We start from the raw sequence: 16,028 nt of genomic DNA, 5'->3' as shown, positions 1-16,028 counted from the left end.
ATGTGACGGCCGTGGCTAGGGGGGTGTTCCACCAGGTTCGCCTGGTGCGCCAATTGCGCCCCCTACTGGAGCGGGACGCCCTTCGCACAGTCACTCATGCCCTGGTGACGTCCCGCCTTGATTACTGCAATGCTCTCTACATGGGGCTCCCCTTGAGATGCACCCGAAGGCTGCAGCTGGTCCAGAATGCAGCCGCGCGGACAATTATGGGGAGTACTAGGTACTCCCATGTAACACCGCTCCTGCGCGAGCTGCACTGGCTGCCTGTTGCTTTTCGGGTGCGTTTCAAGGTGTTGATTATCACCTTTAAAGCGCTCCATGGCTCAGGACCCAGTTATCTACGGGATCGCATCCTACCCCACACATCCCTGCGACCAATTCGCTGTCACAGAGAGGGACTCCTCCGGGTACCATCCGCTAAGCAATGTGGGCGGGCGGTGCCCAGGAGTAGGGCCTTCTCTGTGATGGGCCCAACCCTCTGGAACGACCTCCCCCCCGATATTAGAATTACTGCTGACCTCCGCTCCTTCCGCAAGAAACTCAAGACCCACTTGTTCCAATTAGCTGGCCTGGCCCAATCGCAATTATAAGTATAATCTAATCCTGACCTTCCTGGATGGCATTTTAAATTTTTTAATTCTGGGGAATTTTAATTGTTTTAATTGGTTTTAATTATCAGTTAGTTTATGCTTATTGTACAGACTGTGTGCTTAAGTTGTTTTGTCTGGGGTTTTGTATTTTGTTGTCTATTGTATATTTATTGTCTGTACACCGCCCCGAGTCCCTTTGGGGAGAGGGGACGGTTTATAAATTTAATAAACTAAACTAAACTAAACTAAAACTAAACTGAGAGGTTGCATGCTTTAGTTCAGGAATGTTAAGTGTTCAAAACATATTGTGGCTGCAGTATATCAGAATAAATTACAATGATGCTCAATAATCAAAGCTCCTTCTAACAAGGAATTGTCCAAGATAAAATGGCATTATTCTTTTGTAAATAGGTCTGAGAACTTCTCAGAATTGTAACTACTAATGGAATTCCTTATCTTCTCTGATAGCATTGGGTAGTGACCTTCTAGAGTTAAATAACAATTGGAAGATATTAGATCCGCTTGCCTGTATTTAAAGATTGTGTGTTTGTGTGTGTGTGTGTTTGTGTGATGAGAAAGAGAGTGAAAGAAGGTATTAATCAAGTCTGATTTGTGTTATCATGTCTGTTAATCCACAATAGATTCTCTTTCAAGAAATCAATATTTCATCAAAGTTCCAGACTTTATGACTAAAGACAATGTTGTAGTAGCATTGATGCAAAGACCTGCAAATACCTCACGGATGCTGGTACCTATAGGTTTCCAGCTAAAAACGGTGAGTAAGAGCTATTAGAAGTGGGAAACACTGTCCCCATGACACATTTGGGCCATGAAAGTGACACGATTCACCTGGCTGAATTAGGAGGAGACATTTTGCCATTTTTGAGGCCTCATCGATTACTTATTATTTATGCCAGAAAAAAAAACTTCTGTACATACACACTTATGCAAAACCCTCTTCTGGCTTCTTGCCAGCTAAAGACTCAAAGCTGTGCAATATTATGGAGATAGAAAGAAAAAATACCTGCTCCTTCTTTCAATGGGGAAAGTGGGAAGAGTGATGAAGCAATTAATTGGGTTTGTTTTTTTGGATATTTATCTAATTTCTTTTTAACTTTTGTGATATGTGTTTTTTAATGTTGTATGCCACCCTGAGTCCTTTGGGAGAAGGGCGGCATATAAATCCAATAAAACAAACAAACAAACAAGAATTCCCATCAATGAGAAACTAGCCTGTCTTGCTGTTTCAGAGACAGCATGGCAAAACTGTTTAGATGTTTTGTCTAAAGGGAAATTGGGTAATGCAAAGTTTTGGATTCAGCTTCCTTCAAGCAGTCAAATCCCGACAAGGTTAGGAGGTGAGGTAAGTAAAGGTGTCAAATATGGATTCGTGCTGTGATTACTAGTTACTCCTTGCTTACTAACCACAATCAGGATCAGCAACTCGATCATTAAGCGAAGTAGTTGCTAAGTGAAATTGTGATTGTGCTTATGAGCTTGCTTCAGCTTTATTTTGTCTTATAGACCTTCAAAGGTCATAAATGGAAGGATTCATCACAAAACTCCTTTTTCATCACCATTGTGACTACGAATGGAGGTTATCCGAGGAAATCACTGAACAAAAACCTGTGTAGATTCTGGTCTTTTGTCTGTTTGGTCTAAATCGATATACCACTTTTCTCATGCAGAGAACATTTAAATTTAATTGCAATAACTTTCTAATAAATATATCCACTTCCAGCATCACTGAAAAAAAATTATGTTCTGAAATTTTGAGCTGCCCTTATAGTTTCCTGTTTGTCTTCGCTTTCCAGCTGCTTGGTTTTCATTGTTTTTCCTCTGTCAGGAGGAAGGGGGTTATATATCTTCCCCAAATGGATAGCAAACATTGTTGAGAAGGAGAGAGAAACTTTTTAGCTACTGCCCATCCTAAAGCAAGTTTTAACAGTCTTCTTCCCAACACCACCTACGCACTGAAGTAGCCTCTGAAGAGATTTATAATGAAGGAGGCAATGCTCTATTCTCTAAAAATATTCTCTGCCTTAGTCTTTTAATCTACTTCCACAGACTTTAGGATGCTCCTCTGTGTGCTTTATACTTCCTCTTATTTCTGAGCAGCCCTGTCTGATTTTGCAAACCCAGTAAAAACTCAGCTACTGTTCATTTTGACAGCATCAGTTGTTTAAACTCATTTATAGCAACTCCTGTAGAGAGTCAGATCGGAATTAAATCTTTATAGCCTAGCCCGTGAGGCTGGCTGCAAATTTGTAGTTATTTCAGCTTCGTATGATTCTCAGAAAGATAAATTGCCCTTTTCTTGGAGGTTGAACTGTTCTACATGTGCATGCGGATATTTCTAGGAATAGGAATCTGACTTCAGCAAGGATTAGTGAAGCAGGTGGTACAAGTATTACAGAAAGGGCATTTATTTACAAAAATACATTAGAGAGATAGGCAAAGCACTTAGCTAGCTACAGCCTACCCAGGAGAAGCTAAGAACATGCACGCTTTGTGCATACCAAAATAAATGACTTCAGATTAAAAATCTTTTGGATAAACTGCCTGCAGAATAGTAGACAAAGAGGGGAATAAATCTTTAAGTCTTTAATTCTTAACATATCTGAAGCGACATCTTGGCCCAATAGGATTTGCCCATCCTTTCTAGCAGAAGGGGCTTGATGAAAACCCTGTCTGTCAAGGAATTTTGCCTGGGGAGGGGGTCTAGGAGAAGAGTCTTGGTCCCCACCCTTTTGAACATCCTGCTGCCACAGGTGAGATCTGTCCCCACTAGGGTGAAATGGTAAGATTCGCCTGAACCGGTAGTAAAAAAAAAAACCTTTAAAAAGTGGGGGGAAAAGGTTCCATGACAATCAGCTGTGGCACGTGATCATTTGGAACCTTTTTTTAATTTTTAAAGCACTTTTTTTACTAGTGGTTCTGGTAAATAGGTAGTAAAAATGCTTTAAAAAGTGAAAAAAAAGGTTCCGAGGATTGCGCAGCACAACGTATTGTCAAGGAACTTTTTTTTTCACTTTTTAAAGCTTTTTTTTACTACATATTCACTGGAACCAGTAGTAAAAAATTGTCATTAAAAGTGAAAAAATGATTCTGACAATCATGCAGATCAGCTGTGATCCACGCAATCATTGGAATCACTTTTTTTCACTTTTTAAAGCATTTTTCCTACCTATTTGCCTAAACAGGCAGGAAAAAATGCTTTAAAAAGTGAAAAAAAAGTTGGCCATGTCCACACAATCACATGAACCACACACACACCAAGCCACGCCCACAGAACCATTGGCAAAAAAAAAAGATTTTGCCACTGGACCCCACCCTTCTGACCTTCCAGAAGAACCTTAAAACTTGGAGACCCCACTTCTGTACTATTGGTGCTCATGGTTCTTAATCTCTATTTAATTCACATAAATTTTACTTGGTTTTATATTTATTCTTTTATCGTTTTGTAGGCGGCCCAGAGTCGTTTCAACATTGAAATAGGTGGCATATAAACTTAACAAATAAATAAAGATAAATTTAAAAACTCTGTATCTATTGTACATTACACTGCCCCCTTGTGGTTAGTAGTCAATATAGGCCAGGGTTTCTAATTTACACCTCCAAAACTTCACCAAACATACAAAAATTAAAGTCCTTAATATAAGATTATAAAACTTGTCATTCATAAAAGAGAAAAAGCCCAATTTTTTTACCTGAAGGGAAGGTTTATATAATTTTGGCTGCATTGTTTTGGTTTTTATTCTAAATAGATCAAATGACAAACATTTTAACTGGCAGTTAACAATGGATTATTTATATCCATTCATCTGAATAGAATTTCATTGTGTTTGCAAATGCAGTTTTCATTACTGCTTACCTACATGATTAATTTCTTTATATATTTGATAAGGATTTATTTTAATTTCGCAAACACTGATCTTTTTCTTCAAATTTCAATCATAAGTTGATATGAAAGTGTTTTTAAAAATAAGCTGCATAAATCATACAGATATTTTTAAACAGCTGCTATAAAACTAATCGAGGAGGACTTCGTTTAAAACCAGTTAGATTTTGAGGAGGCAAACAACACCCTTAATAAGGAAATTAAACAACAAAAGAACCAGTAGAAATGAAACCTTGCATATGAAATGAAGTAAGGGAAATATTAAAGTTTCATATTGTTCTGTGTGCTTATATATTACAATATAACAATGATTCTAGATACAAAGGAAAGTTTGCAACAAAGAGAAAGAACCTGCAGAGAATAAGAAATGTGTTCTGATCCAAGAAGCTGTAATTAGCATTAAATTATTAATTGGACAATAAATATAGTTAATTTAGTCATTAAGAACAAATTTTAATTGTGTGATTTTAATTAGATTTTTACTGAACTATCTTTTACAAGCATCTTCACTACTGATAGCATTCTTATAATATGCCGCAACTGTGGTTTACAGACCAATTCAGTCTTTTCCCCAAAACCATTGTAACAAGCCTATACTAAATTACAATTTTTATTAGTTGGAAGATTACTACAATAAAATATCAGGAATGCTATTTGAAAGTCCTGTGACATAAGACAATTATTATAAACAATAACTTGTGTGTAGAGATCCAGTACACATAAAAGCAAGGTTTGTCCATGCAGAACAAAAATATCACAAAAATCAAGTTCCCCATCACTTATAAAGAGCTTTCACAGAGATTACTTCCGGTCCCCGGAGGCGATGGACGTTGCCATCCGCTGCTCGTCTCTCCGGTGGGCTCCTTTCAGGAGCACAGGGGGTCTTGGAGGGACCACCTGCTGTAGGGCAGCTTGCTGGAGCCCCCAGAAGCGGTGGCAGCCATTGGGGGGGTCTCCAGTCTCGCCCCAGGAGCCAGGGAGCGAAGGGGGGGCGCATAGCGCAGCTGTCGGCTGCCTGCGCCTTCACCGAATGGATTCCGGAAGGAAATAATCAATCAGAAGTTGCAGTAGAAGTGTTGGAGGTGAGAAGTTTGCTGTAATCTCTTTTAACACCATTTAATTGATGAACAACAGCTTTTTGCAAGTTGTGGATTCAATCTATTTGAAGTTGCAAGATTGGAGGGTTCTTTTTTTTACCCCCCTCAGTTAAAGCAGCATTTGGACTATCTCTCAATCTCCAAAGTCCCTTCAAGCCCTATTATTCTAAGAATAATCTCACATTGCATTGTTCTTTGAGCTTCACATACTTTTTCTTATGCACCTTCATCAACCCATTTGTAATTCCCAACTTCTTCAGGATTACAGAGACAAATATAATAGAAAATCACTCACTTTTATGACATATTAAATTTGCAAGACTGAACATAGCTATTTTGCATTTAAAGAGCCGTGGCGCGGTCAAGACAAGGCGGAGGTCGCAGCGCATGGAGCCCACGGGGAAGCGGCACTGGTGGCCCCCATCCATCAGTCCCCCCACCCTGGCAGGCTGGGGAGCAGGGCTTCCCTGGGGGCCCCGATCCCGCCGGGCACTCAAACGGCCCTTCCCCCATGGCTCCAGCCAGGATCGGCGTGCATGCAGAGACAAGCAGGAAGAGCCTCAGCCGGCTAGGCTGGACTGGTTCGCCTTACCTGGTGCACCGCAGAATGGGTGAGCTGGTGATGCGCGGCCCACCTCCCCACCCTGGTTGCGGGCTGTCCGCGATGCTGCTCCACTCGCTCAGCCGCCCGGAGAGGCAGGAGCCCGGCACTGGCCTGCCTTTTGTCCCCGACCGCCTCTGCCTGCTGGCTGTGAGCGCTCTGCCAGGCAGGTCCCCCCACTCCGTGCCTCCTTTCTGTTTGTTTTGCCTCTGAGTCTGCGGAGGGAGGGAGGGAGAGTGGAGCAGAGCAGCTTGGCGCCAAGCACAGCGGGGAGAGAAAGCGCCAGGCAGGCAGCAGCCGCAGTGGAGACCGAGTCTCGCTCTTGGCTGTGCCCCCTCTGAGCGTCCTCCCTCCCTCCCGGTCAATGGTGTCCTGCTTTACCAATGTTAAAATCTGGTCACCTTGAATTAGGTTCAACTTTTTCATCAGTTCAGTAACTATTCAAGGGGTATTTCAGATACTCCTGATTGATGGCTGTGCTGTGATGAACTAAACCATGATGATATTTTTATGCTGCTTTCTATACTCATTCTATAATCATGTTACAGCTGTTTACAAAACACTTCACACACAACAAATCAATTAAAAACAGTATAAAGTGTATATAATATAAAGGCCGCAGAAGGAGGAGGAAAACAGAAATGAAAGAAAAACCATTCATCCAATATTTATATACAGAAAATCTGGAGTTTCCTTTTCCATTGTTAGAATAGCTTGCTTACATCAAGACAGTTTTAAGGATAAGTTGCTTGGTTAAAAAACATCCAAATCCATAAAAGCTTCTCGGTATCTTGAACAAAAGAAATGATTATACATAAGAAAAATTCAATTTCCTTGAAAAGAGTTGTCCCTGTTTAGGTTTATTGAAGTTTTAATTCATCACGTTCTAAGTTCAACATTTCCTTTGCCCCCCTTTGAAAATGTTTTTCCCTTTCTCTTCTTTCTTTTTTCTTTTTTTTTTCAAGATAGCAGTGTGTCGTCACCCCCTCCCCCCCCCCAGACAAAGGCATGGCTCATAAATTATTGTGCCATTCTGAGTAACCATTCTAAATGGGATTTGTACACTTCGGTGTTTTTGTAAGCATTTGTTTAGTCGGGTTTTTTTATTATGTTGTCTTTATATGTCATCACAATAATAATGGTTGCGTTTTATTTATTGTGCCATCTTGTTGAAAATATTGGAGCCACAAGAAATATGGCAGGATCTATTATTTTCTTATAGGAATGGATTCGATACAAAGTTCAGAATGCTCATGACAAGCCTAAAGATGCAGATAAAATCTCCTCTCCCTAAATATTTCTCACTCATTGATCCTGCTATATCTTCCATAAATTACAGATAGTATAGTCTCAGGCATAGATATCTGGAGGTTAGCCCATTTATAACAAATGAATCTCAGTTCTTTTTTTAAAAGTGCATGCACGTCAGTGGTACCGTGTTTCCCTGAAATTGACCCCCGAAATAAGCACTTGGCCTTATTTTTGGGGAGGTCTTATTATTTTTGAAGTCCAGGAGGCCCCTTAACAGCCTATGGCCCACCCTAGGGGCGTTGGGCCTGCCACTCATTTGGTGGCTGCCACTAAGAAAAGAGGCATGGTAGCTAGAGTTTGCGGTAATGGCCTCCGCGAGGCCGTTCCGCATGGATGGCAGGTGCATGCGAGGCACGTGGGGCATATTCCCCCCTTCCCCTCAGGTAATGGCATTTAAATATTTTAGGGGATGGGTTATTTTTTTGGGGGGGGCTTATTTTAGTGCATGCACTCAGAAGCCCAATTGGGCTTCTTATCAGGGGAGGTCTTATTTTCAGGGAAACAGGGTAGGACTCTTTTTTTTTCACTATCGGTTCTGTGGGCATGGCTTTGTGGGCATGGTGTGGCTTTGTAGGCGTGGCTTTGTGGGCATGGTAGGGGAAGGTTACTGCAAAATCTCCATTCCCTCCCCACCCCACTAACCTGCTTTCCAGCTCTGAACTCCTGTTCAGGGCAACAAAAGAAGATCAGCTGAGAGGGTGGGAGGCAGCGGGAGAGGCGGCAGCCTATTTGCTATTCTCCAAACTACTCAGAGTTTCCATACAGGTTCTCCAGAACCTGTCAGAACTGGCTGAATACCACCTCTGATGCATGTGCTTGTGCTTTAGCTATGGGTATCCATGAACCCTTGACCCGACAACTAATCTAGCATTATTACCATCAATTGGTAAATATGTATGCAAGTCTGTGTGTCTGTGTGAAAGGGTGTGTGTGTGTGTGGCAAAAAAGGGCTGCAAGTTAATATTCATTTCAAAGTAACTAATAACTTCTTTCCATAATATTTTGTTTAAGGGTAGAACCATAATTCATGACACACAGCTTAACGTAACACGAGATATCACCGTTCCCTATCAACTGAAACCCGGAGATTACATAATCATTCCAATGACATCAACACAAAACAAAGAATTAAAGTTTCTTCTACGAATCTTTCTAAGAAGTCAAGGCGATATAAGGTAAAGCAATCACAATTCGAACATGAATAGTGTGAGGCAAAGAAAATCCACCTTTTCCTTTGTCATTTAAAAAAGCTTGCTGCTGTTTTTCTAAAAAAAAGTTGCTGAACATTTGATGGGATTAGTTGAACTATTTAGTAGACAATGATATTTTGTTGTTAGGTTTGATGGTTGATTTTTGACAATACTTAATTCTTGTTACGGAGCAGTGTTTTACATTTGATAATATCTGATGATCAATATGGAGAAATTGAATATGCTTGAAAGTTTGTATGCAATATAGTAGTATGCAACATTTAACTGAAGAAGATTTTTTATTGTTGATGAAATTAAATCATCTGAGAAGCACCATTGGGAAAACCAAATATAAATCTCCATCTTACATGATATTTCAGTCTAATATAAGTGGTATTGAGTATCAAATATTGGACAAGATAATTTGATCTAAGGCAAAGTTGTATTATCCTGGATCACTTCACATTCACTTAAATGTGCAGAGGGCTGTTACTAGAATGTAATAAATAAAATCCATTGTCTTGATTTATCAGACAATAAAACATAATTTTCATTCTCGATTTTCTTTTTGGAAAGTCATACTGCTTATGTGAACCTTGGTTCCCCTGAGGACAAAAAAAAAACATTCTTGTCAAAAAGAATTGTGGAAATAACCATAATTTAGTACTTGGGCACAGATAATGATTTGCACACTATTGCTTGATAAACACATATCAAGGTTGAATATGATAACACACTGTCTTCTCTGGATCTTGTAAGCAATAAATAAAAACAGTCTGCCCTGACACAGTTCTCATTTTTGTGTGTGTGATTTTTCCCCCTCCTTTTAGGGAGTCAAAAAATGAATTCAGTTCAGAGACAACAAAGGTATGTGGATATAAAGAAGAAATGGGTAACCTGGGGGTGTACAATGTGTGCGATCTCCAATTCTCAATATTGGAGTGCTTTTTTGAGGCAGCAAGTACATAAGACCTGTCAAGCCGGCCTCCCTCAGCAACCAAGAAAGAAACCACTTAACTCCATTTTGCAGAATTAAAAGTACTTTTACTGGTTATGAAAAGATAGCAGCTAAGCAAAGTAAGATCTGAGACAAAAACGCACGAAATCATACATGTCAATATGTGACCAAACCCCCTCCCCCTGGTAACCCTCATCCCAGTGTCCAATCTGCAAATCCCTTAGGAGACTAAAACTCCCTTTGTACAATCTCTCCTGTACTTAAACTTCCCCTCCCAAATACCAGCCCCCCCCTCTCCATTTCAATGGCAGCCGAAAGCAAATAGCGAAACAGAGGCTGACATACCCGAGGAACAATTTAAGCTCTTAGATGAATTTAAGTTAGATGATAAAGAAATAAGAAATCTTAAACTCCACCCAAACTTGCAGAGTAAAAAAAAAACTAAGAAATCATTGGCCGTTGGACACCAAAATGTTGCCGCACTCCAATAGAAATAGTTGTACTGCCTTTGTACACTAATTGATCTCTAAAGTCTGGAGATAACTATCTTCCTTTTGGGCCATTTCCTAGAAGTGAAGAATTTTTCACTTTAAATGAAAGCCATCTATTATTGATGTTCTATGATTCAGACAGAATTGAAAAGCAGCTCCTGGCCTGAACTGTCTTGCAAGCCATAGCAGTCACCCTGTATTTAGAAATGTAGAGGCAAGGCTAGCATTGGATTTTATATTGGGGCAGTGCTAAAGTCATGATTTTATTTATTAACTATTGAAGCAACCAATGTTCATTATGAACCTTAAAAAGGCCTTTGGGAGTATGGCACATAAAGAATTTCTGCCTTCCGTAGGCCTGCATGGATGCCTCTGTTTTCAGTCTAAGTGCCATTGTTATCAGAAGTAAAGTTAGTTGTCACTAGTGAAAAGGTCTTTTAAGTGGTGGCATCCCAATTAAAGCAATGTTCGATCATAGAGGCTCATCTAGTGCCTATTTTGATGTTATCTCAGTGCTACCTTAATCTTTCCTGGGATGCTAAAGCTTTATTCCGAGGTGGATCTTGATTATGCTGAGCTTGTATATTAGACATTGTAATTATATCATGTTTTAAATTATTATTATTATTATTATTATTATTATTATTATTATTATTATTATTATTATTATTATTATTAGTAGTAGTAGTAGTAGTAGTAGTAGTAGTAGTAGTAGTAGTATTGTTATCATTATTTATCAGAGGGAATTAAGCAAAGATGATGCAGTATATTTCTCCATTATCAGTAAAATGAAATATAATGTTGAAAGTTTGCCTCTTTGGCAGTATTGAAAAACGGGACTAGCATTGCTATCCTTTCTTCTGTTTGAAATCTCATCTTCCTATTCTCTTGCGAGGAACAGGTCAGACAATTTGTTTTGCATTTAATGCCACCACTGTAACACTCAGGATCAATGAAAAAGGAGCTGTAGCGCTTCACTATTTTATTCTCTTAAATCTTAGGCTGCCCTGAAAAATAGATTGCCTAATTGTCCTTGTGACACCATGCTATTTAACACTGAAGTCAAAAGGCTGCTCCAAATTTATACCAAGTAAAGTTCAACCATTTTTTTATTAACAGTGGAAGTATTGCAGCCTCCTGAGACAGAGAGGTTAAATAACTTGTTTAAGACCAACTAGACGCAGGGGTCTCCAACCTTGGTAACTTTATGCCTGGAGGCCTTCAACTCCCAGAATTCCCCAGCCAACATTCAAACCATGGTTTTATAGCTTTTAAACTTGCTTAAACTCTTCCCTAAGGTAGGTTCTTCTGAAAATCTTATTGATGCTGGGGGGTAGTCATTCCCCGCCCCCATTGTGAGTGGCCCTCATCAATCATCATCAATCATCATTATCATCATCATCATCATCATCATCATCATCATCATCATCATCCACTATGGCTAAGGGCTATGGGTGACTGGGTTTAATTTTGAGTATGCCCATGTAATTTAGTTTTTATTTATTAATTAAATTTATATATCATCCATCTCACTATTGAGTAACTCTGGTTAGCTTAGAGTGTCATCATTTTTATTACAGACACTTCAAACCACCATGGCACTGATTTTTTTAGGGGAGGGGGGGTCTTGTAAATTCCGTATTTGCCCTGAAACTATTGCTTGGGCAATAAATCAGTAGTTCAGAGAAGTTAGATACAGCCACAGTGATGGCTAGTAGTGGTATACATTGGTAGTTCAGAAAAGCTTGAAGTACAATAATTGCCAAAGATTATTGTTTAAGGAAGCTTTCACTATATAGCATACTCCAGGATTGCTGTCTGCGTCTCTCTCATCACTAACCAGCAATGGGCAAAGGGAGGTGTAGTCTAAACCAGGGGTCACCAACCTTTCGGACCTCAGGGATTACTAAATTCATAATTTTAAATCCCGCTGGCCACTAATATGATCTGCCTAATGACAGGATGGGTCGGCGTGGTCAGGTGGTCAGGTGACTGGGTGGGCATAGCCAACTCAATGTCACTCACATGAAGGGGCACCTCACCAGCCTCTACTCGCCCCTCCCCTTCCAACCATTCCTTGCCTGCCTGCCCAGGCTCCTTAGGGCCCCAACAGGAAGCAGTTGTTGGAGCTAAGCAGCCACCATGAGAAAGAGTTGGCAAAACAGCTGGTTCAGTTCAAATTGGATCTGACCAAGAAGGAGGCTCAGCAGAAGCACCTCACTGAACAATATGAGCATAGGCTTTCCAAGCAGAGGGAAGACCTGCGGGAGTGCAAGGCCAGGTACTGGTACCTGTGGGTTCAGCAGGCCAAGATGGTCAGCCAGTTACAGGCCAGGATGCAGTCCCACCAGAACAAGGCCCTCCAGTTCTTTGCCACTAGCAGCATTTCCCTCCAGCCTTCGCCCAAAGCCCTGTACCAGGAGGCTGAAGCAGAACCCATCGGAATTTCTTCCCCCCTCCAACTCACACAAAAAGACTCCAAAGGGGGAGACGCTCTGCAGCAAAACAAATGTTCATTGCATGTATCCATCCCAGGGGCCATAGTTTGAGGACCCCTGATTTAGTGCAATATAAAAAATGCAAATAATTTTTCTGCGGACCACTAAAACGTTTTTGCGGACCATCAGTGATCCATGGACCACCAGTTGGTGACCGATGGTCTAAATAGAACTGGAGAACACCAGGTTGCAGAAGCCTGGCTTCAACTGATTCGAATCTGTACTGTATCAGAGAGATTGTGCCAATTTCCTTTTTATCAGATAGTGGTGAGCTCTTTGGTCTTTAACCAGCATTGAAGGGCTTGTCAGCTGCAAATTTCAAAGACAGTATTATACTCAAGAGCATTCCAGGTTTATGGATGCTCTTCTGTCTCATTCCAATTTCCTTACTCCCTAAATCTGGCATTTCCCCCCCACTGTTCACTGCGACCTGCCCTCATCCTTGAGACATCATTGAAAACTCGCCATTTCACAAAGCTCTCATAAAATAACATCCTTCCTTTTGGGGGGGGGGGGGGTTCTTTAGCTGATTGCTGGTGTCATGCAGTCTTTTTTTTCCCTAGATCATGCACTGACAAATGGCTTGGGGCAATTTGAAGTTTAGACACGGGATGCCACGGGATGGAATTTAATTAGATAAATAGAAAGACATGAAGGATCGGATAATAGGGCTGTTTTTGTCACTGTCAGGCTTTTGAGGTTGGCTGCGCAATGTTGCCTGTTGTAAATGGCTAGAAACATAATGAATGAATAATAATGAAGTGTCTCATATGAACTGATTTCTTGTGGCTGATTCTTATACATTTTTTTTCCTTTTTCTTTTTGATACAGGATATGCTCATCTTGGATCCAGACAACTATGAAAGCGTCTTCTTAAGATATGCTGCTCAGGTTTGTTGAATGGAAATAAAAGTGTGATTCAGCAAGGCTTGTAGAATTGAGAAAGGGAACTTTCCCATCTCACTTTTAATCCATGCTTCAGCCATGCAGATCTCCAGGGTATCTCTCAAAATGCTATTGATTTGCTAGTTGTTATGACAAATCAGACAAGGGACCTGGCTACACAATAGATGGTTTGGAGTTGATTGCTTGTGGGGAGAAAGATGTTCCTCAAACAAGCAATTAACCGTAACCCTTGGCTACAAATAGATGTGGCTTCCTGGATCATATTTTAGTCTATCAGAATTACTTCCAGTTTGCACTTTCCACATTTGGAAAGCAGGCATCAGTCAATGTTTGGGTAATTGATTTGCATTCTTTCTGAGCCAAGCTGCATGTGTTCACAGGAGATGCTGTTAATGGCTTAATAAACTGTTATAAAAGACTCCTTGACTTAGTCGAGAGAAAAATTGCTGCCAAAAGCTTCTGCACAATAGACCTCTCACAGCTAATAGTTGTATCAGCACATAAAAGGTGAAAACAGCGGCGCTGACTGTGAAAGGTGCACACAGTTTGTCTTTAGGAGCAGTCGGGGCAAGGAAAAAAAACGATAGCAGTCTCCTGAGCCAAGCAGGTCCTTACTGGAAGACTTCTATGCATCTTCTAGGGCTCCTATTAAATCTCTTTGAACATGCCAAAACAAACCATCCCCCTTTCTTTCTAATGATCGCTCAGAAGCTATAGTTGAGACCTAACTTGAAAAAAAAAAGGAAGATTACAAATGGCTAATATAATGGATAATATAAAAACCCAGTGGCTCCAGGGGTGGACTTCAAAAATGTCAGCAATGGGTTCTCCGCCCAGTTGCTGGGTAGGTGTGATCATGGTGGGCGTGGCCTAGTTGGCCTCCTGCCCCACATCGTGGGGGCCGTTTTCACCTTCCCTGGGCTCTGGAGGCTTTCTTCGAGCCTCTGGGAGGGTGAAAACTGCCTCACCCGGGCTCTGAGTGCCTTCCAGGAGGCCCATTTTCCCCCCTCGCCGAAACTCCACACAGGCCCTGCACTTACCTCACATCCAAAACAGGCCAAGTGGAGACCCCTGGCAGTGGCGGGCAGGGGCGGGGCCAGCCAGTGGTGGGATTTGGAGGTTCTCTGAACTAGCCATAATGTTAGCTATGGGTTCTCCCAAATCCAGGTGAACCCGTAGCAGCCTACCCTGAGTGACTCTATATATAGCCACTGAGCTTTTATATTATCTATACCCAAATCCATATTTATATGGTCTCTCTCTCTCTCTGTGTGTGTGTCTGTCTCTCTCTTTCTGTCAAGGTTCTATACATTCTGCTTTAGTTTTCTATTTTGCTTTCCATTCCTACTGAGCTTGTAAATTGAGCATAATTCTTTGTTTTTGTTTGTAATTTTTATTTGCAAACTTCTGTGATTCTTTGAATCCCCCAAGTCACTGTTACTTTTACCTTGATTTTAGCTTAATGGAGGAGATGGGGTCACCATCTAAATCACTGTGGAATGAAACACTCATCTGTTGTTTTTTTCCTCTGTGTTTCAGTTTTATTTGTTTTTGTTTTTTAAATTATCTTCTTTATGTGGAAATTGGAAGCTCATTCAAACAGTCAGCACATAAGCTGCTGCTTTTCCTGTTTGGTCATTTTCTAAGGCAACTGAATATTATGAGAAATCCACTTCTGAAACATTTGTTACTAAAATTGGCTGATTATTTGCCTATAGAACATGATAAAGAAAGCATCCCTGTCTCTCTGAATTTGTATTTGTACTTCCCAATAATAAATGAATCAAGGAACTTTAGAGAAGAAACAATATCTTCAAATTAGCACATAAATAAATGATGAAATCTAGATTTTGATTCTTCTTCTGACATCTGTCAGGTGCAATTCTTTCTTGCATTTTTAAAAATGTGCTATCTGGAACACTGCAGAAAAAAACCACCAAATGACAAATGAAGCCTAGAAAAAAAAAGGGGGGGTGGGATAGAAAGAGGGGTAAAGAAAATGAGCTAGTGGAGAAGGCTACAAATTACCCCAAATAAATAAAAATTATTTCCATAGATGTAAAATTCAGAACTACTGTGAGAAATAAGACAAAAGGATTCCTATGCTTCAACTGCTATCTGAGATTGAACCTGGGATGTTCCGCCGGGAATGGACAGGGACCTTAGACCAGTGTTTCCCAACCTTGGCAACTTGAAGAGGTCTGGACTTCAACTCCCAGAATTCCCCAGCCAGCGAATGAAGTCCGGACATCTTCAAGTTGCTAAGGTTTGGAAACACTGCCGTAGACCATGAGTCCTTCAATTAAGTGGATATAGTAACAAGACAAGTTTCCAAGGAACCGTAGCGCTCATAAGCATGTTTTGTTTGTGTGTATGTTTGTTTTACATTAGAACTCCTACTTAGATGCCTCACAGTTACAAAGGATTCTGAATGGTGTTCTCCTCAAAGGTAAAGTTCATAGTTTATGTCAGTGGTGAAATTCAA

General features: G+C 40.6%; 1 protein-coding gene across 1 annotated transcript in view; it reads left to right on the top strand.

Moving 5' to 3' along the window:
• Window positions 1-16,028, top strand: part of CAPN13 (calpain 13) — a 115,572-nt gene that overhangs the window by 72,193 nt on the left and 27,351 nt on the right. Inside the window, exons 13-17 of the mRNA XM_081945249.1 lie at window positions 1,232-1,365; window positions 8,512-8,675; window positions 9,521-9,557; window positions 13,469-13,528; window positions 15,935-15,992. Coding sequence (XP_081801375.1) covers window positions 1,232-1,365; window positions 8,512-8,675; window positions 9,521-9,557; window positions 13,469-13,528; window positions 15,935-15,992 — 453 coding nt within the window. The remainder of the gene's footprint in view (window positions 1-1,231; window positions 1,366-8,511; window positions 8,676-9,520; window positions 9,558-13,468; window positions 13,529-15,934; window positions 15,993-16,028) is intronic.

This window comes from Natrix helvetica (assembly GCF_964273705.1).
Source record: "Natrix helvetica genome assembly, chromosome: 2".
Lineage (NCBI taxonomy): Eukaryota > Metazoa > Chordata > Lepidosauria > Squamata > Natricidae > Natrix > Natrix helvetica.
Note: the sequence above shows the minus strand (reverse complement) of the source record. Positions and strands in the feature narration are given on the sequence as shown.